General features: G+C 36.5%; 1 protein-coding gene across 5 annotated transcripts in view; it reads right to left on the reverse strand.

Moving 5' to 3' along the window:
- The window catches only part of UVRAG (UV radiation resistance associated), a 314,973-nt gene that overhangs the window by 282,970 nt on the left and 7,588 nt on the right, over positions 1-24,415 (reverse strand). For all 5 annotated transcript variants that reach the window (XR_007404442.1, XR_007404443.1, XM_025419621.3 and 2 more), the window contains exon 2: positions 814-931. Coding sequence is in view for 3 of the 5 variants with exons in the window: in XM_025419621.3 (XP_025275406.1) it covers positions 814-931 (118 nt within the window). In the remaining 2 variants the exon portion in view is untranslated. The remainder of the gene's footprint in view (positions 1-813; positions 932-24,415) is intronic.

Genomic DNA, 24,415 nt, shown 5'->3' on the forward strand with positions numbered 1-24,415 from the left:
CTCCACTTTAGAAATGGGAAAAGTGAGGTTCAAAAAGCCATGATTTTTGTCCAGTATCACACGGCTAGTAAATGGCTGAGCTAGACCTACTACTATCTAAGTATTTTCAATTTTTATTCAATATTTCTACTATATACCATGTTTTGTTCCCTAATACAACCCAACACAGGTCAACTGATTATAACCAAGTGCCTTTCATTCAATATGTATTCAAAAGATGATTGTGATTTAGAATCAGATATTTATTTGTTCTACTCTCAGAACTGCCACTTATGGAGCAGTCCACAGTACAATACGTGCAAATGAATTCAGGGAAACCACGTCATTCTTCTATAAATAATAACTCTGTATATATACAAGGAATTACAGATATGAGAAGACATAAACTAGTTCCAATTTTGCCATATTTTTTACCATAATATTTTTAAGACTATGTTTTAAAGAAAATAAAATTAATACTGTACACAGGATTCATACAATCTATTTTATGATAGCTACCAGAATAAAAGCATTAACAGCTAACATTCATAATTAGGATTCATATAATCTATTTTATGATAGCTACCAGAATAAAAGCATTAACAGCTAACATTCATAAATAAACGATAAATTTACCAATTTAAGAACAATCCAAAAGCCATGTTTCTTTTATATATATGTAACAACTGCTCATGAAATATTTTTGGACAGCAAGACAGTTTAACTTTCCAAAAAGTAATAATAGCAAAGCTAGAGGCACTGATACTCACTTGTGTTACAAAAAACTAAAAATGAGATATAACAGTCTGTGGGTAAGTCCACAGATTCCATTACCTTTATATATCTTTTCAGTATTACACAAGTGAAGCGTGAAGTAGGTATCAAGGAGCTGATGGCCATTTCTATTAACAATGTTCCGGGCAGCAATGTTCCGAAGGTGTCTAAGACGTCGCTAAAAAAAATCACAAAAAAGAAGGACACATTCAGCTTTCCCTCCTATAAAATTTTCTGAAAGTTAAGATCCAAAAATAAAACATAGAAATTTGTCCCAATTATTAATTTATTGAGCCAGTAACCTGAACCCAGTCTTATTTATGCCTCAGCATCCCCTATCAAATAGGAATTATACCTGCCCAATCTCATTTACAAGTTTGTTGTGAACATGAAATGACAACAGATATGAAGTACTGTTGAAGAGCATAAATGTTATGTAAGTACTATATACCTGTACCATAGCATTAGTATTTCCTGGAACATAAACTAAGTAGCCATTTGCTTTCTTCCCTTCTGAAGAATACTAGCAGACATGTAAGTCCATCTCATACCTACACACAAGGAGTTTTTACATACATACACCCCTGTTGCTAGTGTAGTCTAGATGCCAGATCCTCTGTACAACCAGGAAAAGATGCCAAGCCAAATATAATTCACTAGTCACTCGAGCCAGCCAATAACCCAACTGTTATGAGCTTAAATTAAATCTTCACCTGACCATTAGCCAACCAATCTCTCTTTCCTGTTCAGGCCTCCTTTCCAACAACTTCTCCAACTAAGATGCACAGATCTTTTGGAGTCCCAAGTGCTGAAAAGGTAAATGCTCCATAAGCAACAGTAAAAATCAACAAAAATACAAGATAACAGATAACCAAATAAAAGCATATCAAAAACAGTAGATGTTGGCAATGCTAAGCCTGTGCACATTAGATTCATTCCCAAAGGCTAGTTCCCAGCATCAGATAATTATTTTCAGACTTAAAAAATCAAGTGCTTAGTTTTAAAATATGCTTAAAGATCCCCTTTCAGACTGAAAGACAGCCCAATCTACTGAGGTAAGTCCATCTTCAATTACATATGCAGTCATGCTGGGAAAGTACAGTTCTTTCTTTCCATGAGCACAGCAACCTAATCCTTTCTCTCAATCTTGAGATTAAGATTCTTTGAAAGAGTCTATTATCTAATAAATTTGTGTAATACTTTTAAGTATGAAAAGGCCCAAATATATTTACAAAAAGTTCACAGGGCTAAGGTGCCTGGGTGGCTTGGTCGGTTAAGCGCCTGCCTCAGCTTGGGTCATGATTTCAGGGCCCAGGGATAGAGCCTGGGGTCAAGCTCTGTGCTAGGTAGGGAGTCCGCTTCTCCCTCTCCCTCTCCCTCTGCTCCTCCCCCTTAATCGTACTCTCTTGCTTGCTTGCTTGTTCTCAAATAAATAAAATCTTTAAAAAGTTCTTAGGGCTTATTCTAAAAGGCTCTTTTATACGATCTGTCAATGGTTTCCATTTCATACTCTGGATTTCAGCAACTACCATTCCTTCTATATATTTTTCATTAGCTCTCTCAATCAAGATTTTTAATTACCCTATAAACAATAATCACATCTATTTTGCTGTAAGATTGCAATTTTGGTCCTCTGTTCAGAGACCTGAAAATATTCCCCAGTCTCTAGAATAAAGTATACTTGCCCTATTGCTTTCAAAGCTCTGTATAATCTGACCTCTCTGCATCCTATCTTTATTTCTCACTAGATCTTCCACATACCCAAACCCTCAGTCACACATGAATGCTTAAGGTTCCATGAAAAAGATCATGCATGTTCCTAGCCCCAAGCTTTTGTTAATGCTAGCCCCTCAATCTAGAATACCATTCTCTTAGAGGAGAACCTATTTCTACTTCAAAGTTTGAGAGAACACTTCTCCTTCTTTTGTCCCTAATTGAAATTAGTCTTTTAAAAACTGAACAAAGGGGCAGCCCCGGTGGCGCAGCGGTTTAGCGCCGCCTGCAGCCCAGGGCATGATCCTGGAGACCCTGGATAGAGTCCCACATCAGGCTCTCTGTATGGTGCCTGCTTCTCCCTCTGCCTGTGTCTCTGCCTCTCTCTCTCTCTCTCTCTCTCTATGAATAAATAAATAAAATCTTTAAAAAGATAAAATAAAATAAAAACTGAACAAATAAGAACTTTGCTTCTATCTCTCCTATAGCACTTATTTCATTTAACCTATTCTTATTAGTTGATTAGTTATCTTCCCTATTAATCTAGGAGGAAATGACTTGATGATAGAGGCTATTATCATCACTACACTGTCAGCACTTATTAAATGCTTACCATAATATGCCATGCACTGTGCTAAACACTTTGTACATATGATCTTATTTAATCCTCATAACTCCATGATGTGAGGTTTTACTCATTATTTATCTCTTTATCCCAACATTCCTACATAACCTACATCTCCCAACATTCCTACATAAAATAGTAAATAATAAATGAGTAGTATAGCTCAAAAGAAGGCAGGAAAGGGATCCCTGGGTGGCGCAGCGGTTTGGCGCCTGCCTTTAGCCCAGGGCGCGATCCTGGAGACCCGGGATCGAATCCCACGTCGGGCTCCCGGTGCATGGAGCCTGCTTCTCTCTCTGCCTGTGTCTCTGCCTCTCTCTCTCTCTCTCTCTCTCTCTCTGTGACTATCATAAATAAATAAAAATTAAAAAAAAGAAGGCAGGAAAGAAAAAGGATTATACCAATATATGTGGATATATATCACACACTTTGATCTCCTATACACACACACACATAATTAATACGATCTGGTTCTCCCCTATTGCCACAGAGAACAGAGTGAGTAATGATCTATCCTTCAACTCAAGAAAATAATTTTATGACAAATATAATAATAATGGAACAGACTGCCTTACAAAGCAATACACAAGAGTTGGACAGAGATATAATCTATAATTGATGAGCAGATACTGTTGAAGAAATCTTTCCAGTATTTTGGAAGTTAGCACAATCAGCTCCAAGACACCTTCTGATTCCAAGCTCTAGGATTCTAAAATTAGCAATGAAGGGAGTCTACAAACATTCATCCAGGTAGATTACCAACGTATCACTACTGTTTCCATGCTTCCTTTCACTAACATGAGCAAAACAGAGATCACCACATGAGGGCATTTCATAGGAAGGTTTACCAAAACAAACCAAAACAAAACAAACTCCTCCTCCACAAATTAACCAACTATACTTAAAGCACGGACTTTGAGCTATACAACTTTTTGCCCTTTCCACTATTTTATTTATTTCAAAAGCATTAGGGTAACTATTTTCATTACACCATGATGAATTAAAATACAAGACGCTCTCAGCAACTAGAAGGACAAAGGATATCAGCTCTGTGCAGGTAAATTATTGATGTAATCTTGGTGAAAGGCAGTAAATGTATACATGATCCCTCTTTTGCCCTTTGTCTTGGCTTCCTCTTTAATCATAAAACTGCTTTTCATTTTTAAAAAATGCTAAACTGTAATAAAATGAAGTTTAATTAATAATAGTGTGCCAATGTTACTTTTCAGTTCTGACACATGAAAAATGGTAAGGTAAGATGGTGACATTAGGGGAAACTGAATGAAGGAATTCTCTGTACATTTTTGCAACTTTTCTGTAAATTTAAAATTACTGCAAAAATAAGGTTTTTCTTAAAAGTTACTGCCTTTTTCAGAGTTAGGAAGTGTGTAACCAGGACAAAAAGAGTGCCAATAAGACATTTCACAAGTACTACTTAATAAAACTCTTCTCCATTTCCACCATTCACTTTAATCTCCCACCTCCTCTCTTTCTCTTCTTTCCCTAAGACTTTATGCAATTAAAAAGAAACACTGGAAGGTTAAGTAAGAAACTCATAAAAAATGATTACCTATGGGGGTGAGAACAAGCTGGAGGGAATAAGTAAGACTTCTCCTGCTACTTGTTTATATAGTTTTGACTTCTGTACCATATAAGTGTCTTACATGCTCAAAACAAATTTTAAATAAATAAGAAAAAGTGTAAATCAACTAACCTAGTCCAAAATATAATGGCAATACCAAAACTTACCACCAGTTTTAGGATATATTATCTACCTTCACCCAAATTATTAACCCTATAACCCAAGAAGTATTGAGGAAACCAGAGTGACATAAAGGATCCTCTCTTATTCATAGTTCCCCAAGATCTATACTTGAAAAACAGTATGTAATTTTACCTAATATGGAAATAGGGTTAGTTATGATTATGAAATGTTCTCCATGCATCATTCTTCAACAGTAGTTTAGGCAGCAAAGGTATACTCTTATAACGTCCACTCCCAAAACTAAAGCTGAACAGATTTTTATTTTTAAATTGGAATTAATATGGCTTAAAATCTTTGAAATGCTTTCTCTAAAACATCCTATATAGAGAACAAAAACACACACTAACATATAAAATTAAAATCTCCTATTCAGCTTTGATTTGTAATATTGATAGGTATAATTAGAGCAGAATTCTTTTTTTTTTTTTTTTTTAATTTATGATAGTCACACAGAGAGAGAGAGAGAGAGGCAGAGACATAGGCAGAGGGAGAAGCAGGCTCCATGCACCGGGAGCCCGATGTGGGATTCAATCCTGGGTCTCCAAGATCGTGCCCTGGGCCAAAGGCAGGCACTAAACCACTGCGCCGCCCAGAGATCCCAGAGCAGAATTCTCCTAATTAAACATTGGCAGTGAGCAAAAGATCAGTATGACACTAAATTCTTAAACATTTTTACAAATCTTTCAAATATAAATTCTAAAAAAAAGACTTAAGTGGTATGCGTTACAGATCTGAAACATTTGCTTTAGTAAAAAACGAATTACTCTTTAGTAACGATTGAAATTGATGCCTCTTAAGAATTTGTTAATACTACTACTGTTGTTAGGCAACTCCTTCAAAAACAAAACAGTAGTCTAAAGAAAAGTATTTTTTTAAAGATTAATTTTTTTTTTCATTTATTTATGATAGTCACAGAGAGAGAGAGAGGCAGAGACACAGGCAGAGGGAGAAGCAGGCTCCACGCACCGGGAGCCCGACGTGGAATTCGATCCCGGGTCTCCAGGATCGCGCCCTGGGCCAAAGGCAGGCGCTAAACCGCTGCGCCACCCAAGGATCCCTAAAGAAAAGTATTTTGTTCTTTATTTTGTGTTTGTATTGTCCTGCCCAGGACCTATTTGATTAAAACAAAAAAACTCCTTTGCAGAACCACCCTCCCTACTATCAATCTCTAGGCTTCCTATAGAATTAACTCTACCTCCAACCCCAGGGATGTTCATGCCATGACTCAGATCAGGTCAATCAGCACATTCCTTCCCCCTAACCATATTAGATGACTTAATTAGGACCACTGAAAGACTCAGAAATATTAAATTATTGAGAGTTCCTTTTTTTTTTCCACACTGGCCCTGAACCTGGAAGCATACAGAGCTGGAGATGTTGGCAGCTGTCCTTCCATCACAGTGAAACCAAAGAATGAAACCAACAAAGAAGAAAGCAGAGTAAAGAGATGTGAGATTCGGTTCCTGACAACAATTTAAGTGTCTCTGGATCAAACCATACCTAAAATGAGAACTGCAATGACAACTACCAGCTCAATCTTCATAAAACTTTCAAAGATTACTACTAGGGAGATTTATGTTGTGGCTATCTATTTAAGATTCATCCCATTACAGGTTAGTAGATGAAGAATAATATTCTAATTTAGTGACAGGGTATACAGAAATGTTTCATTTTGTTAAACATCCCCATGTTTTAGGAAATGATCATTTCTGGTAGGTCCGTTCATTTTTGTTGATACAATTTTGAATCTCAATATGGGTGACAGCTTTAAAAACAGTCAAATCACACTTCAGAATGGAAAGATGTCCAAAGCAATTTTCAGTAGTGAAATATGTCACTGGGGTTCGATATTCCAGTGACATTCCCTTACAGGCATCTAAAATGTTCTGACTTCTGAAGTATAATAATGACCAAAGAGAACTAAGGTGCCTTTGATCTTGTTCCTCATCACTGCCATAGAGAGTGATTCAGGGAGGCTGATGGCCAACAGGAAGAGGATGGGGCTCCCATTCACCAGTCCTTCCCTGTCTTAACCCTTGCTTCAAAAACAAGAGTACTGTGGTTCTTTATATATTTATCATTCCACAAATCCCCACCATAGCCAAACTAAATAACTATCCCACACATGCCTTTTATAACTCGTAAGACCTTAGAGAGATTATCTTCAAAACACATTTTAAACCTAATTTGTTTAATCTACAAGAGCTATTATAAATCAATAATATCAATAATCTATAGTCCAATAGAAAAGGGAGTAAAGGATATAAAAAGGCAGACCACAGAAAAAGAAATGAAAATGGTCCATAAACATAGGAGAAGATGTATAATCACACTCCTAATGAAAGATATGCACATCAAAACAATCATTCCACCTCATGGCAGACTAGTTTCCAAACAATGACAAACCAATACATCACACCCCCGCATGCTCTCTTACTATGTGATATTGCCACTCCTCCATTACATAAAAGGGTCTATGTTCCCTCTCCCTTACATGTAGGCAAGCCTGTAACTATAGTAGAAATTAGACTACATGACTTCTGAAGCTAAATCATAAAACGATCTACTTCTCCTAGGCTGCCCTTAGAGCCCAGTCACTCGAATGTGAGGACACCAAGCAGCTACATGAAAAGGACTTCATACTTGTTCTCCACAGCTCCAAGTGAGATCCCAGCTACAGCTAGACACATAAGTGACCATGTCAGCCCCCAGCCTTTGAACCACCAGAAATGACAACAAATAAAGCAGAGAGAAGTCATTCCCACCACAGCCAAATGAAACTGCACAATCATAAGCAAATTAAATGACAGTGTTGTTTTATGCCACTAAATTTTCTTTCTTATTCACCAACAGAAAACGAAGAGACCTATCTGATTAAACAATCAAATTAGTCTTTGTCACGGTTGATATGAGTAAGGAAAATAATGCCAGAGGAAACATAAAATGGTTCAATCTGGAGGGAGAGCAATTTAGCAATATTTATTAAATTTTAAATTGTATGGGATCCCTGGGTGGCGCAGCAGGTTTGGCGCCTGCCTTTGGCCCGGGGCGCAATCCTGGAGACCAGGGATCGAGTCCCACATCGGGCTCCCGGTGCATGGAGCCAACTTCTCCCTCTGCCTGTGTCTCTGCCTCTCTCTCTCTCTCTCTCTCTGTGACTATCATAAATAAATAAAAATTTTTAAAAATTTTTAAATTGTATATAATATTTGAGCAAGCAATTCCACAAGGCACAAAAATGTGTGCAAATATGCTTATTCTGATATTGGCTGTAAGAGCAAAAATTTAATGACCACACTTAAGTTGTAGTACATTTATACAACAGAAAATTATGTATCCGTTCTTTAAGAAGTCCTAATATGAAATACAAAAGAGCATGCAATTTCAAATGTTCACATAAAGAAATATTACTATATACTCTGAATGATGTAGATCAAGGGTTGCCAATTCATTCTGTAAAGCAGCAGAGAATAAATTACTTTAAGTTTTTCAGGGCATATCCCTTCTCTTCATATTCTTGTTTGTTTACAATCTTTTAACCAAGATAATCTTTTTTAGTCTCCTCAGTTACAAATGCCAGTAACTGTTGGCCAGTTTGCTAACCCCTAATGTAGAACGGTATCTATATTAGTAGATAGTAATAGTAATTGTATCCCACAGATACTATGAGATAATCTTTTAAAGTAGCATTTGTCTTAGAAATGTAGTTAAACCTGTCCCCTTTCCTAAATCCTCATTTTTTTCAGGTCAGGCCTTTATTCTCCGCCTGAGACTAGGCTAAACGGCATGGAGGAATAAGGCCCATGTTGTCTCCAGTAAACTCAGATTACCACTATTTTGATTTTTTTTTTTTAAGATTTTACTCATTTATTCATAGAGACAGAGAAAGAGAGAGAGAGGCAGAGACACAGGCAGAGGGAGAAGCAGGCTCCATGCAGAGAGCCTGACGCGGGACTTGATCCAGTGTCTCCAGGATCACGCCCTGAGCTGCAGGCGGCGCTAAACCGCTACACCACCGGGGCTGCCCTGGTATATATTTTTTTTTTTTGAGGGACCACAAAAGCAAACCTGACAGATGATTAGTTTTCCATATTCCCACAGAAGGTAAAAATGCTGAATTACTAATTGAGAATTTAAGCTTGATAAATTAGATCAGTCTTTTAAAAAAAATGCAAAAGCTCCTTCTAAATTATAGCATTCAGCCACCTAATTTTTCTAATCTTTGATCCCACCTGAAAGACTCCCTGTAAAAAGTGTTGAAAAGAAAAAGCTTAATTTAAAACTAGTGCATGAGGGACACCTTGGTGGCTCAGCAGTTGGGCCTCTCTGCCTTTGGCTCAGGTCGTGATCCAGAGGTCCTGGGAAGGAGTCCCACATTAGGCTCCCCACAGGGAGCCTGCTTCACTCGCTGCTTACATCTGCCTCTTTCTCTGTGTCATCATGAAAAAATAAATAAAATTTTAAAAATAAATTAATTAATTAAACTAGTACTTGGTGCTATTGGCTATAGGCAAATAGTGCCAAGAGCCAATGTTACAGATTTAAACGAAAAACCTACCAATTCTAATCTCTCATAAAATACATGATAGCTCCTACCCCTGAGTGCTCTCTGATGCAAATCATAACTAAAGCCTTTATTGTGTCAGTTCCTTCAGTTCTCACTCAGTCCCAGAATTTAACCCAGTTATTTAGTAAGTACTGCTAAATTATAATACAAACTTCTCTATAGGAAAAGACAAAATAGATCTCTGAACTTTCTACATTTCTTATACACGTTGGCTCTGGGTTTTTTTCTCTCCACCCTGTCCACCCCCAATCTTGGTGGAAAGTCCCAACATGCCTTTCTTCCTCCCAGTTTCCTCTGGGTAGTGTTGCTCTAAGAAGCATTCTCTAGCATTGTTCTCTGCCTGTATCTCTCATCCTCCTTCTCTTGTTCCCTTCTTCCTTCTATTTTATCTTGCTCGTTTCTCCTTCACAGACCATGCCAGGAACTGTGGGGGTACAAACAAGGCATTCCCTAATTTCAGAGTATGTAACCTTAATTTTAAAAAGCTGAAGTTTGTGCACACAAAAAGGCAAATCTGAGGTCAAACAATCCAGCAGTATACTGTCAGTGAGCATTTACTAGAGAAGTGTTATTCTAGAAATGTTAAGACCAAAGAAAAAAGACACAGAATTACACAGGATGACCTGGAAGATACAAATTGGAAGAGGAGACAGCTTTCAGTGGTCCAAGTGTTAAGAGTAATATCATGGCCATAATTTGCTTCAAAATAATTCAAGTGAGAGAGGGAGGATGATTAGGCAGGCATACAGGTAAAAACAAGATATGCCATCACGTGGCAATTACCAAAGTCAGGTAACTGGGAGTTCATTATGCAACCGCTCATATATATGCATTTCAATATACACTGATATAAAAAAATATATATATACACTGATATATACAATACATATTTTACTATACATATTTCATTATTCACCAAAAATTCCATATTAAAAAAGTTCTAAAGTAATATTCTAAGAACAGGGACACCTGGGTGGCTCAGTGGTTAAGTATCTGCCTTCAGCTCAGGGCATAATCCTGGAGTCCTGGGATTGAGTCCTACATCGGGTTCCCTGCCTGTGTCTCTGCCTCTCTCTCTCTGTGTCTCTCATGAATAAATAAATCTTTAAAATATATATATTAATAAGAACAGGAAAAAAGGGTAGACCATACAGGGGCCTAAAGCAAAAATGGGCTTAACAGGGAGACTAGATAATGGATATGGATGAGGATGAAAAGATTGACAAAAGAAATAAGGGAGATAAAAGGCCCTTACAGAAATATGAACTAATCAATAAAGGTGTTAGGGCAATAGAATACCCATAAAAATAAAAATAAAAAAGAACGAAAGAAAGGAAAGAAGGAAGGAAGGAAAAGATATGTGTGTGTGTGTGCTTAGAAAACATACTCTATACCTTATATCAAATTCTAGATGGCTTAAAAATATTTAAATGTAAATAATTAATGCATAAAGTACCAAAAGAACAATGAGGAATTATTTTATAATCTCAAAAGTCCAAGAATGACAAAAAACTCAGAAGCTATAAAAAGGAAAAAAAATCAATAAATTTTACTACATAAAATGTTTTTAAATTATGCATGGCAAAAACTGCCATACGCAAAGTCATAGGAAAAACAACCTAACCAAAAATTTTTAACTCACATAACCAACTGCACTAAAACATAAAGAGCTCCCAAAAATCAATAAGAAAAAAAAAATCCAACAACCCAACAGGAAAAAAATGGCAAAGAATATTAACAAATAATCCACAGAAAAGGAAAAACAAACAGCACTTAAACATGAAAAGATTCTCAACCTCACTCGTAAGAGAAATGCAAATTAAAACTACACTAAAATTGGCACGGACCAAAAAGTCTGCTAACATATTTAGAGGCAAGGCAGTGGCAAAACAAGCACTTGGCAGAAAGAGTACAGGTGGAAAACATCAGAAGATGGCAATCTGGCAGTATCTACCAAAATTACAAATGCAGTCTCTGACCCAGCAACTTGACTTCTCCATTTGTGGAAAAAATATACACTTAGAAATATGCAATGTAATATATGTAATACACTATTGTCTGTATTAGCAAAAAAACTAGAACTACATTAAATGTCCATCAATAGGGACCTAGCTAAATAATGATATATCCGATAATGGAGTACTAACTAGCTAAATAATGATATATCCGATAATGGAGTACTAACTAGCAACAAAGAATAAATTAATGGCAGCTCTCTGAGCACTGATATGGAACAATCTGTAAGATATTAAGTAAAATTTTTAAATTTTTAAATTTAAATTTAAGGGACACCTGGGGGTTCAGTGACTGAGCACCTCCTTCAGCTCAGGGCATAATTCTGGGATCTTGGGATCGAGTCCCACATCGGGCTCCCTACCAGGAGCCTGCTTCTCCCTCTATCTATGTCTCTGCCTCTCTCTCTGTGTCTCTCATGAATAAATAAATAAAATCTTTAAAAAAAAAAAAGTCTCCTAAATTACATAATAAACAAGTTGCTCTTTAAAAAATAATAAATAGGGGCAGCCCCCGTGGTGCAGTGGTTTAGCTCTCTCTCTCTCTCTCTCTGTGTCTCTATTAATAAATAAATAAAATCTTTTTTAAAAAATTAAATAAATAAAAATAATAAATAATAAATTTAAATTTTTCAATTATTAAAAATTAAATTTTTGTTAAATACCTAACTGCTAAATTATATATTATATATTATACATATAGTTTATATATTTTATAATATAAATAATTTAAAAATAATTAAATAAAAATAAAACACAGGGCACCTGCGTAGCTCAATCTATTAAGCATCTGCCTTGGGCTGGGGACATGACCCCAGGATCCTGGGATGGAGCCCCTCATTAGGCTCCCTGATCAGTGGGAAGTCAGCTTCTCCCTTTCCCTCTGCCCCTCCTCCTGACCTGTGCTCTCTCTCTCTCAAATAAATAAATAAAATCTTAAAAGAAAAATAAAAAAAAAACACAAAACACCAAAGTTTGGGGCACCTGGGTAGCTCAGTTAAGTGTCTGACTCCTGATTTCAGCTCAGGTCATGATCTCAGGGCTGTGAGAACAAGCCCCACATCTGGCTCTGGGCTAGGCACGGAGCCTGCTTAGGATTCTTTCTCTCTCTCCCCACCAGCCCCTGCTCACTCTCTCTCTCTCAAAAGAAACCATGAAAGTTTACATTAGTCAGTGTGTTTAACATGTTAGCATCTGTGTTTCACAGGGAAAAAAAAGAATATAATTATGTAATTAGTGGAGATGCATAAAATATAATTGGTAACACTGGTTATCCCAGGGAAGGGAAAATGGGTATTTGGAGTACAGAGTAGTATGGAGACTATTCACTGTACCCACTTATACACCTGTGAATTGTGATCCATATGAATATATATATATTTTTTTTTTTTTAATAAAACCAGGGGCACCTGGGTGGCTCAGTCTTTTAACCATCTGCCTTTGACTCAAGTCATGATCCCAGGGTCCTGGGATGGAGCCTGGCATTGCTGAGCAGGGAGTCTGCTTCTCCCTCTTCCTCTGCCTCTTCTCCAGCTTGTACGCTTGCACACACTCTCTCTTTCTCTCTCTCTCAAATAAATAAAATAAATCCTTAAGAAAAAGAGAGAGACACAGCAATCAACCTTTAAGCAAAGGTATCTGTAATAGCCATTACCAAAAGCAGTGTGACATAGTAATAAGAGTTCAAACTACAGTCAATAATCCTGAACTCCAGGGTAGCTCTATCACTCACTAGTGGGCAGATCACTTACTTTCTCTGAGGTTGTTTACCCTCCCATAAAAATGGAGATATTTCCTGTATGCCTACTTCTGTGGGTTAAGGATGAGATGAAATAATGGATACAAAAGCTCTCTGAAAAATCATAAAGTACTTTATAAATACAAAGTATTAACAGAAATAGAGATGTTGAGAAAGGGATGTGGTTATCAGTATAAAATGATTAATTGGTTTAGGCATTTCTAATTTGAAGTGAAGAAACATTTAGAATTCATTTATCTAAATAGAGGTGACATGGTGTCAAATATAATAGATCTCCAAAGGACAAACATTCAATAAATAGGATTGCAAAACTGGAAAACATCCTGAAGGTCATCTAAGCCTCTGCTAGATGGATTACCTGAGACTTTGTTGGAGACACACAATCTTGGGTCCCCACTACAGATCTACCCAATCAGAATCTATATTTTAACAGGACCCCCGGGTAATTTTTATGTACACTTTAAGTTTAATAAGTACTAATCTAGGGGGATCTCTGGGTGGTTCAGAGGTTTAGTGCCTGCCTTCGGCCCAGGGCGTGATCCTGGAGTCCTGGGATTGAGTCCCACATTGGGCTCCCTGCAGGGAGCCTGCTTCATCCTCTGCCCATGTCTCTGCCCCTCTCTCTCTCTCTCTCTCTCTTTCTGTGTGTGTGTGTGTGTGTGTGTGTGTCTCATGAGTAGATAAATAAAATCTCTAAAAAAAAAAAAAAAGAATAAGTACTAATCTAGGCATCTTATTCATTTTTCAGATATAACACTGGGGCCATAAGTAAAGGGACTTAGCCGTGTTCACACTAAAAGTACCAAAATCAAGATTTGGACCCAGGACTGATCTCTTGGACTATGTGTATATGCGTGCAAGTACACCATGTATTTGCTTCCCAGAAGTTTCAAAAGCCAGGAGACATCTTTGCCCTGCAGATATCCTATGACCCCATCATTTTGATCAGCCACCAGCCCATCAATTTTTTCTTTCTTCACTATATCTCTGGCATATCGTTCCTTCTTTTCCACATTCTTCATTCATTGCCCTAAAACTATTGCTGTGTATACTATGAAAAATCAGCTTCCTTCTCTTATCTAGGTATCAACTACCTCTTCTGCAAACAAGACTGCTCTTACAAATAGCAAGCTCTATAAATTCCAAAAGAAGATGCAAGCCATTAAAAACCATTAAATATTGGCACAACTGATTCTAGGCAGAATTTATGTTTGAAACCTAGCAAAACGAGCAACTATAATTTGGTAATCCTAATCCAGAAACTTCCTGTTGTCACTCCCACTATTTCTTTCCCATCACCTTCTCCTTTTTGCCCTAGAACTGACTCAGGTCTTCATCTAATAAGGCCCCTCTACTACAATCAAGCTTTGCTAAATAAATCCAAAGGCTCTGAATCTACTGTCTATTACCATTTTCTATCCCAATCTGTCCCATTACAGTCTCAACATTCACAAACATTCTCATATCTTCATAATTCTCTCCTATACACTATATTCTAATAAACCAAAGTATTTCATTCAACGTTTCTTGAATATCCACGATGTGCCAGGAACTACACAATGAAAAAGAAGTCTAAATACCTTTGATTACTTTTTCCTACATAAATTCAAGAAAATTGAAAGCCCTTGTCTCTGCCCTATGTGCATTTCTGCACCAACAAGTTTTGACTTTTGGGGGGCACCTGGGTGGCTTAGTCAGTTTAACCATTCAACTCTTCACAGAATTGTAATGAAGAGTAAATGGAGTGACTACAAAGTACTTAGACACAGTGATGGTACATGCGACATTGGTACATGTGACAGTTCAACATTACTATTATTATCAACCATCCTAAAGTTTCCTCATTCTTTTGTGGTAAGTTTACCTCAGAGCTTCAAAATCTATCCACTGAAATGGAGCTATACAGGTTTGTGAAGTTACAAGCAAAGATGAAACTGGAAAACTACATTTAAATTCAACAAGCAGAATGGGAAAAACTCTGAATTTAGAACCAGAATAAGTGGGTGTGAACACTAGTTCTTCTGTGTTCTTTCCTGGGCCTTGATTTTCTTGCCTGTTAAATGGGAGAGGTGGCTCTAACTACTGTAGCTAAAAATATGATGAGAATGGTTTTAAAGAAATTAGCTACTACAAACAAAGCAGCAGGGTAAAAGATAAAGAGCGGGAAACTTGCTCATGAATAAGTGTTAAAGTATATCTCTATAATGGAATGTGATAAGACATCACGAATCTTGGCTGGAGGCAAATATAGCAGTAAATGGTAATCACAAAGTTACACTAAAATGAACACCTACAATTTAGTAGGCAAACAATAAAACACTATGACCCAGCTCCAAAATCTCCACTTTTGACATATCCCTCCTGACTTCCCTGTCCCATCCACTACCCCAAACGAAGATGATCATTTCTCCCTTCTGTGCTACCATGACTTTGTGTACATGCCACCATCATGTAGTACTTGCCACAATGATGCTTTACTGCCAATGCTCCCCCTAACTGAGTTCTATTCCTACAGCACTTAGCACAGTCCTAGCACAGAGTAGGACCTCAATAAGTGATGGATGAACCAATGAGTAAATCACAGATAATACTAGCGATTTCACTATGCCATGGGAGGCAGTACCCTTAAGTACATGGTAACATTTAAAGCTATATTTTACAGCAAAGCTCTTAACATATATTTTATCACAACTCTTTGCCCTTCTGTTGTCCTCAATGACTATAAGCTCTTTAAGGACCAAAACTATGTCTTTTTATTCTAAGTGGCTAATGGGCAAACACACAGATATTCAATAAATGTCTGTTGATAGAAGGGAATGATGAATACATGAATAGAACTGTCTCATCACTCAGACCTCAATCTTACCTTATTTAGAAATTTTGTCAGCAGTCTTCTCACCACTCTTTCCACTACTGCTCTCTCTTCTTGTGTCAACTATACTTGAATTTAAAAATGAACAAATTAAAAAAAAAAAAAAAACTATCCTCCCATTCTTGCTTATAGTACAATGCCGAAGTCAGACTGGTAAACATGGAGAGAGTGTTAAGAGCTGGGAAATTTTTGTTTTGTAACATCATAGCCAAGACTGGTTCAGGTAAGAACCATAATAGATGATAAATCTTGGGGGAGAAGAGCAAGATATATGCATGTTCTCTAAGTATCTCCCTACAAACTATTCATTAGTCATACGCATGTGCACCTGCACACATACACAGAATTCTAAAGTTGAGGAATCAGATAATATCTTGATCAGGTGATCAAACTTAACATCACCAGTAACGAACAAATGGACACTATGTGCATCCAAAAGAGATACCTTATAAAGGACACGTTACTTTATATGAAATACTCCAAGTGAGAATGCATAACCTGAATCTAATCAAAAGGAAACATCAGATAAACAGAAAATGAGGTATGTTCTATTTTAAAAAGGGAAGAGGTGGGCAGCCCAGTGACTCAGCAGTTTAGCGCCACCCTCAGCCCAGGGTGTGATCCTGGAGACCCCGGATCGAGTCCCACATCGGGCTCCCTGCATGGAGCCTGCTTCTCCCTCTGCTCTCTCTGTGTCTCTCTCATGAATAAATAAATAAAATCTTTAAAAAAAATAAAAAAGGAAGAGGTGATCTGTATTATGATACTGACATTTAAAAAAAAAAAAAAAGCTGTGAAATGCTTTCACAGAAGACAAACGCACCACGTGACCCTAGACTGGATCATAAACTGGAGGAGGAAAATTTCTATAAAGGACATTATGGGATCAACTGACAAAAGTGGAATATAAACCACAGATTAAAGTATATCAATATTAAGTTTACTGAAATCGATAACTATGCTGTGGATATGAAAGAGAATGTATCTTTTTAGGAAATACATTCAGAAATATTTAAGGGTAAAAGGTCATGATAACTCAAATGATTCACATATACCAAAAAATCTTTATCTATATACACAGAAAGAGAGAACTTGCAAATGATAAATCACAGGGAATAATGCTAACAGTAAACAATTCTGGATAAAGGGTCTAAAGATAAGGTGTTCTTGTACAAGTTTCATTTTTGCAATTTTTCAATAAACTTGAAATTCTTTCTAAACAAAAGGTGGCCTGGGTGGCTCAGCAGTTGAGCATCTGCCTTTGGCTCAGAGCGTGATCCCAGAGTCTCACGTCAGGGTCACCACAGGGAGCCTGCTTCTCCCTCTGCCTGTCTCGTCTCTCTGTGTCTCTCATGAATAAATAAAATCTTCAAAAAAAATTAAAAAAAAAAAAGAAGAAGAAGAAGAAGAAGAAAAGAAAAACAAGTCCTAGCTAATGCAATAAGAAAAATTACAAAAGAGTATAGATTAGGAAAAAAAGAGTATAGATTAGGAAGGAAGAAATAAAACTGTTTTTGCCACAGATTACATGATCATCTATGTAGAAAATCTGAGAAAATGGACAAAAAACTCTAGGAACTAATAAGCAATAATAGCAAGGTTGCAGGATACAAGTTAACATACAAAAGCTTTATTCTATACCAGCAATGAACAAGGGGAATTTTAATTTAAAAACACAATACCATTTACATTAGCAAAAAGTAAAATAGTTGATATGAATCTAACAAAATATGTACAAGATATATATAATAAAAACTACAAAACTCTGATAAAGATATCAAGGAGAACTAAATTAGGTGGAGCAACATTGCATATTCATGCATAACAAGACTCACTATTGTCAAGATGTCAATTCTTCCCAATTTTATCTACAGATTAATGCAATCCCAATCAAAATCCCAGCAAGTTATTTTGTGGTTACCAACAACTGATTCTAAAATTTATATGGACAGGCAAAGACCCAGAATAGCAAACACAATATTGAAGGAGAACAAAGTTAGAGGACTGACACTACCTGACTTCAAGACTTACTATAAAGCTACAGTAATCAAGAAAGGGTACTATTGGCAAAAGAATAAATAAATCAATGGAACAGAAAGCCCAGAAATTGACCCGTATACATATATTCAACTGATCTTTGACAAAGAAGCAAAGGCAATATAATAGAGCAAAGATAGTCTTTTCAACAAACAGCACTGGAAGAACTGGACACATGCATGCAAACAAATGACTAGATACAAACCTTACATCCTTCACAAAAATTAATTCAAAATGGGACTAGAGACCCAAATGTAGAATGCAAAACTATAAACCTCATTGAAAATAACAGAAGAGGGACGCCTGGGTGGCTCAGTGGTTGAGCACCTGCCTTCGGCCCAGGGTGTGATCCTGGGGTTCCAGGATCAAGTCCTACATGGGGCTCCCTGCATGGAGTCTGCTTCTCTCTCTCCACTATGTGTCTGTCTCTGTCTCTCTGTCTCTCTGTCTGTCATGAATAAATGAATGAAATCTTAAAAAAAAAAAAAAAAAAAAAAGGAAAATAAAAAAAAAGGAAATAACAGAAGAAATCTAGGTGACTTGGGTATGATGACTACTTCTTAGATATAACACCAAACACTCTCTATGAAAAGAATAATTGACAAACTGGACTTCATTAAAATTAAGCACTTCTGCTAGGCAAAGGACAATGTCAAGAGAATGAGAAGACAAGCAAGAGACTACTAGGGAAAAATATTTGCAAAAGGAACATCTGACAAAGGACTGTTACCCAAAATATACAAAGAACTCTTAAAACTCGGCAATAAGAAAACAAAATACCCAGTTGAAAAATGAGCCAAAGACCTTAACAGACATCTAACAAAACAAGATATACAAATGGTAAAGAAGCTCATGAAAAGATGCTTCACATCATATTTCATCAGTTAAATCCAAACTAAAACAAGATGCCACTACATACACCTATTACAATGGTCAAACTCCAGAACAAGGACAGCACCAAATGTTGGCAAGGATATGTAGCAACAAGAACTCTAAATTCCTTCATTGTTAGTGCGAATGCAAAATGGTATAGCCACCTTGGAAGTCAATTTGGCAGTTTCTTATAAAACTAAACATTCTCTTACCATACATTCCAGCAATCATGGCTCTTGGTATTTACTCAACAGATTTGTATGATTCCAACTATATGACACTCTGGGAAAGGCAAAACTATGGAGGTATTTGGGAAATCTGTACATTCTGCTCAATTTCACTGTCAAAAAAATAAAACTGCTCTAAAAAAATAAAGTCATAAAAAAATTTAAAAAGACTGTTCTCCCCTCTACCTACAGGATAATACCCAAATTCTAAAGCATGGCATATATGGTCCTTTATAATTTAATCCCAAACTATACCTCTTCAACTCATTTGTTTCAACCATCCTCCTCCAAGCTACTTAAACTCCAGCCTGACTTAATTATCCGCCAATCCTTTTTATGCTTTACCTTTTTACTCAAGCTGGTCACTCTGCTAGAATGCTTTTCTTCCCCTTTCCCCCCTCAGCATTTGTTCAAACCATCTCTTACACTAAAATGGTTTGCTGATAAAGTTTGCCTTAACCATTAGAGTATGTGTCCCTCCAGGGAAAGGACAATGCCTTATTTATCCTGTATCCTCAGTGCCTAACAAATCATAACAACAACTAACATTTCTGGAGCACTTTCTATGTACCAAGCACTTTTTTAAAGCAAACTTATGACTCATTTAATCCTATCAACAACCCTATAGGGTAGGTGCTATTATGCTCATTTGTTTTATTTGTTTTTTTATTTTTTTTTTTTATTGTGCTCATTTGATTTGAGCCTTCCTGAGGCATAGAGAGATCACAGGCAGTTCAGCTAGGAAATGGAAGGACTGGAATTTCACGCAAGCAGTCCGTTTGGTTCTAGAATCCATATTCTTCACCAGTGTGGTATACATAGTAGAAAATCAAAAAAATAACTATTGAACAAATGATAGGGTAGAAGAGTTGAACACAATGTTTGTGGAATGAAAATACTAGGAAAGTGGGACACCTGGGTGGTTCAGGGGTTGAACGTCTGCCTTCGAACCAGGGCGTGATCCTGGAGACCTGAAATCGAGTCCCACATTGGACTCCCTGCATGGGGCCTGCTTCTCCCTCTGTGTCTTTGCCTCTCTCTCTCTGTGTGTCTCTCATGAATAAATAATAAAATAAAATCTTTTTTAAAAAAATAAATAAAATATTTAGAAATACAAATAATCCGGGCAGCCCAGGTGGCTCAACGGTTTAGCGCCGCCTTCAGTCCAAGGCGTGATCCTGGAGACCAGGGATCGAGTCCCACATCAGGCTCCCTGCATGGATCCTGCTTCTCTCTCTCTCTCTCTCTCTCTCTCTCTCATGAATAAATAAATAAAATCTTAAAAAAAAAAAAAAAAAGAAAGAAAGAAAGAAATACAAATAATCCAATCCCTCTCCAATCTTCTCTTGCAAAAGTTAAGACCAGAACAAAGTTTCCCAAAGTTACCCTAGTTACTCCCAGACCAGCTTTAAACAAGTCTTCCCACTTATACTATATTAAAGGAATGATTATTTGTTTTTAAGAAGCTGTAAAATAGGAGCACCTGGGTGGCTCAGTCGGTTAAGCGTTTAACTTCAGCTCAGGTCATGATCTCAGGGTCTTGTGATGGAGCTCAGCATCAGGCTCCCTGCTCAGCAGGGAGTCTGTTTTTCCTGCTCCCTCTGCCCCTCCGCATCTCCTGCTCTCTCAAACAAATCAATAAAAACCTTAAATATAAATAAATAAAATAATAAAAGAAAAATACTGTAAAACTATGTTCAAATATATTCTGCTACTCCAACAATAACAGAAGTTAGAGAAATATTGTTCACCAGTCTAATGCAGTATTTGGTATACAGCAGGACTTTATTATCATCAATTAATTAAATTTTCCTTTTTTAAAAGGTCTTATGTTTACTTCTTAGTATCAATTTATTTAATTTTTATTTTTGATATAACTTACCTAAAATATGCTGCATATTTTGCTACCTCATTAAAAAGGATATTGATAATGTAACCTTTTCATGAAAACTCAAGATAATAATCATGAGCTATACCTCTTAGAAATCTTCAGGTAGCTTTAAAATAGCCAAGATTATATATGAAAAATGCAGCTAAGGTGCAATTAAGAAATTCTGCAATTCTAGTGTCCCCATCTAATAGTAATCAGACGGATGTTTTTTCATACACAAACATGAATATCAAAAGTAAACTAGTCACTCCAGAGCACCTGGACAACTGTTCCTTACTTTTATATTAAATACCTTCCAAGCAGAATAAACTCCTTTAATTCATGAAAACAACCCTGAAATACCTACTCTACATTGAGTCTGTAATGGGACCAATTCTCTCCTGTAAGGAGTACAGTCCTATAAACTATCCTAGACCTGTAATAAGCACCCACAGCCTATATGCCTATCTTGCTTTGTGATCTATTTTCAAAATGAAAACTTAAAAAAACCTTCATATTGCTGCTTCCCATACCTAGCTAGATATTAACATTTTAGCAGAAGAAAGCAGTACCAATTTTCTCAATGAGATTATTCTATTAAGACAGACTATCAAGGGTAAAAAAGTTTTTCATAATTCTAAATAAAGTTATTTTCATATTGCATTTTTTTTAAAGTTTAGTTTCCCTGTAGTCTCATTTTAAAAAATGACTGGCATTGTGACAGGAAATAATTTGTATCCTCAAAAAGACATTAGTGAGTTGGAGGAAACAGGCATACAGTGTCTAATCACATGCCTAACATAATTCAAGAAGGTGCTTTATAAATATCTATTGAATAAACGGCTGATGCAGTTAAGTTTCTTTTACTTCTTTTAACAGAGGCTAACATGACATATGAAGTGCTTATAGTTCAGAGTTAAACAGTAAAAAAAAGTACAGTCATGGTAAAGAACACCAAATTTTTCCTGGAAAAAAAAAAAAAAGGATCATAAGTCTGACTTCCACTTTTACTTATTTGTATCTTCTCTTTTTTCCTTACCCTGGAGTCTACAAACAAAAGCCAAAGGTAACTGCCAGTTTCAGCTTCATGGGTTTCCTCATTGTTTTTTAAAATATCTGGAAGATTCTTTCAGGACAGTCTAAACACCATAGTGGGGGGCAAATATTTCAACCGACCACAAACAGAGACGCTTAAGTAGGTTCTAATGCTCAGCTTTAGCATTATCTGGCTCAGCCTTTAACCAACAAATGCACTTTAGTAAAGTTTTCAATGCCTAATACCATTTCTAGTTAATGAGTTCTATGGCAATCAGTGTCAAATATTACACAGAATGAAATTCCTGACATCAAAGAACTCACAATCACCAGATGTTGTTGCTTCAAAAAGTTAAAGAGGTAAAGAATCAGGACTTCTTAAGTATACTATTCAAAAAGGACAGACATGGAAGAAGAAGAAAAAAAAAAAAAAAAATTAAGGACAGTTCTGGTAAGCACCCAGGGACGAAAAAGGGAAGACTAATCACGAAGAGGGATATTCCAAACTTTCACTCTAAATCAAACTATATGGAGTGTGGGGTCTGAGTGTTCTGCCTATAAAGAGTTAAATATAGTCTTTCTCTCATTTCAATTATAGCCGAAAATCCCGAGAGCTGCGGAGATGATGTGTCAAAACACAAGTTAAGTTTAAGAAACAAGTTCTCAAATACCCAGCCAAGCACAGCGGAACTGCTCATGAGGCCCAGGACCTGGTCAGGTACATCATAAAAGGAACAAGACGGCACTCAATTTGAATTTGTTAAACTAATAATATTCTTTTTTTTTTAAGATTTTATTTATTTATTCATAAGTGACACAGAGATGAGAGAGAGAGGCAGAGACACAGGCAGAGGGAGAGGCAGGCTCCACACAGGGAACCTGATGTGGGACTCAATCCCGGGTCTCCAGGATAACATCCCAGGCCGAAGGCAGGCACTAAACCGCTGAGCCACCCAGATCCCCCAAACTAATAATATTCTTTACTGACTCCTCAAGGAAGGGAATAAACAGATGGGTTAAGTCTATGACCAGGAGAACAGTTTCAACTCTGAGTGCTTCAGATTTTATATCTATAAAGTTCTATAATTCAAATTCACACTTAAAAAAGGATGAAAAACAAGATTATATAATGTTACATAATATTGAACCAAGAAGGTATACTATGAATTATACTTTATTTTTTAAAGCTTTGTTTATTTATTGAGAAAAAGAGACTGCACATACATACCTAAGTAAGAGGGATAGGGAGAGAGAGAGAGAATCTCAAGTGGACTCTGCTGAGCATGGAGCCCAACACAGGGCTGATCTCACATCCCTGAGATCAGAACCTGAGCTGAAACCAAGAGTCGGATGCTCAACAGACTGTGCCACCAAGGTGTCCGTATACCATTAAAAATACCAATGTCAAGTTTTCCATTCTCCATGTGTTCCTCTATCTGTATGATACAACAACTACTAAATCATGTAAGGCATCAGAAAAATTTAACTCTGCCTGAGACATTCCTGATGTCATTAGACCTATAACAAAGTATAAAACCTAAAATGTTTCAATTTCTCCCTTAACATAGACCTGTTTAATTTTTCTAAAATACCCCTAGTTTTTTGCTGCACTCATTCAAGTGCATTAAAAATGACAAATATTCCTTCCCCTAGTGGTAATAAGCCTGACAGGTAAAAATACACAGATATTCAAAAGTATACATTTGGAAACTATGAAAACCTGTTTTTTTTTTTATTTTACCATATACTTTAGCCCCAACATATTAGTTTCAATTCTGCTCTTGCTCTATTTCCAGTCAGTTTCACTTCTGAATTTTCTGCCACAAAGTTAAGAATTGTGATCCTGTGGAGAAATTTAAAGTAAACACTAAATAAGAACATAGTTTTTCCCTTCAAAGAAGAACTTAACATTTTCATAGGAAAAACAGAAAAATAAAAACTCTTAGGTTCCTGATGACATTTTGTCACATAAAAATGATTTTGGGCTGTTGACTTTTTTCCAAGTTTTTGAAGCTTCCTCTTACAGTTTTGTTTACAAGAGCCAAAGCAGCCCAAAACTACTATCATTCTATTTTACAGATATTACACATTTGAAATTTGAGATACAAGTAAGGGGCTTGATAAATATTTGTGGAAGGAATGAATGTACATAGCACATGAAGCATGAAGCATACATTCCCAAAAAGATACAACTTTCTGTCTTCAGTGGCCTTATCAACAAAACATTTTTTTGAAAATATAATAAAAAGATGATTGAAATACATTAGCAAAAATAAGATATCTAATAAACGTATGAGGAAAATATAT

The sequence above is a fragment of the Canis lupus genome, chromosome 21 (assembly GCF_003254725.2).
Source record: "Canis lupus dingo isolate Sandy chromosome 21, ASM325472v2, whole genome shotgun sequence".
Classification (NCBI taxonomy): Eukaryota; Metazoa; Chordata; class Mammalia; order Carnivora; family Canidae; genus Canis; species Canis lupus.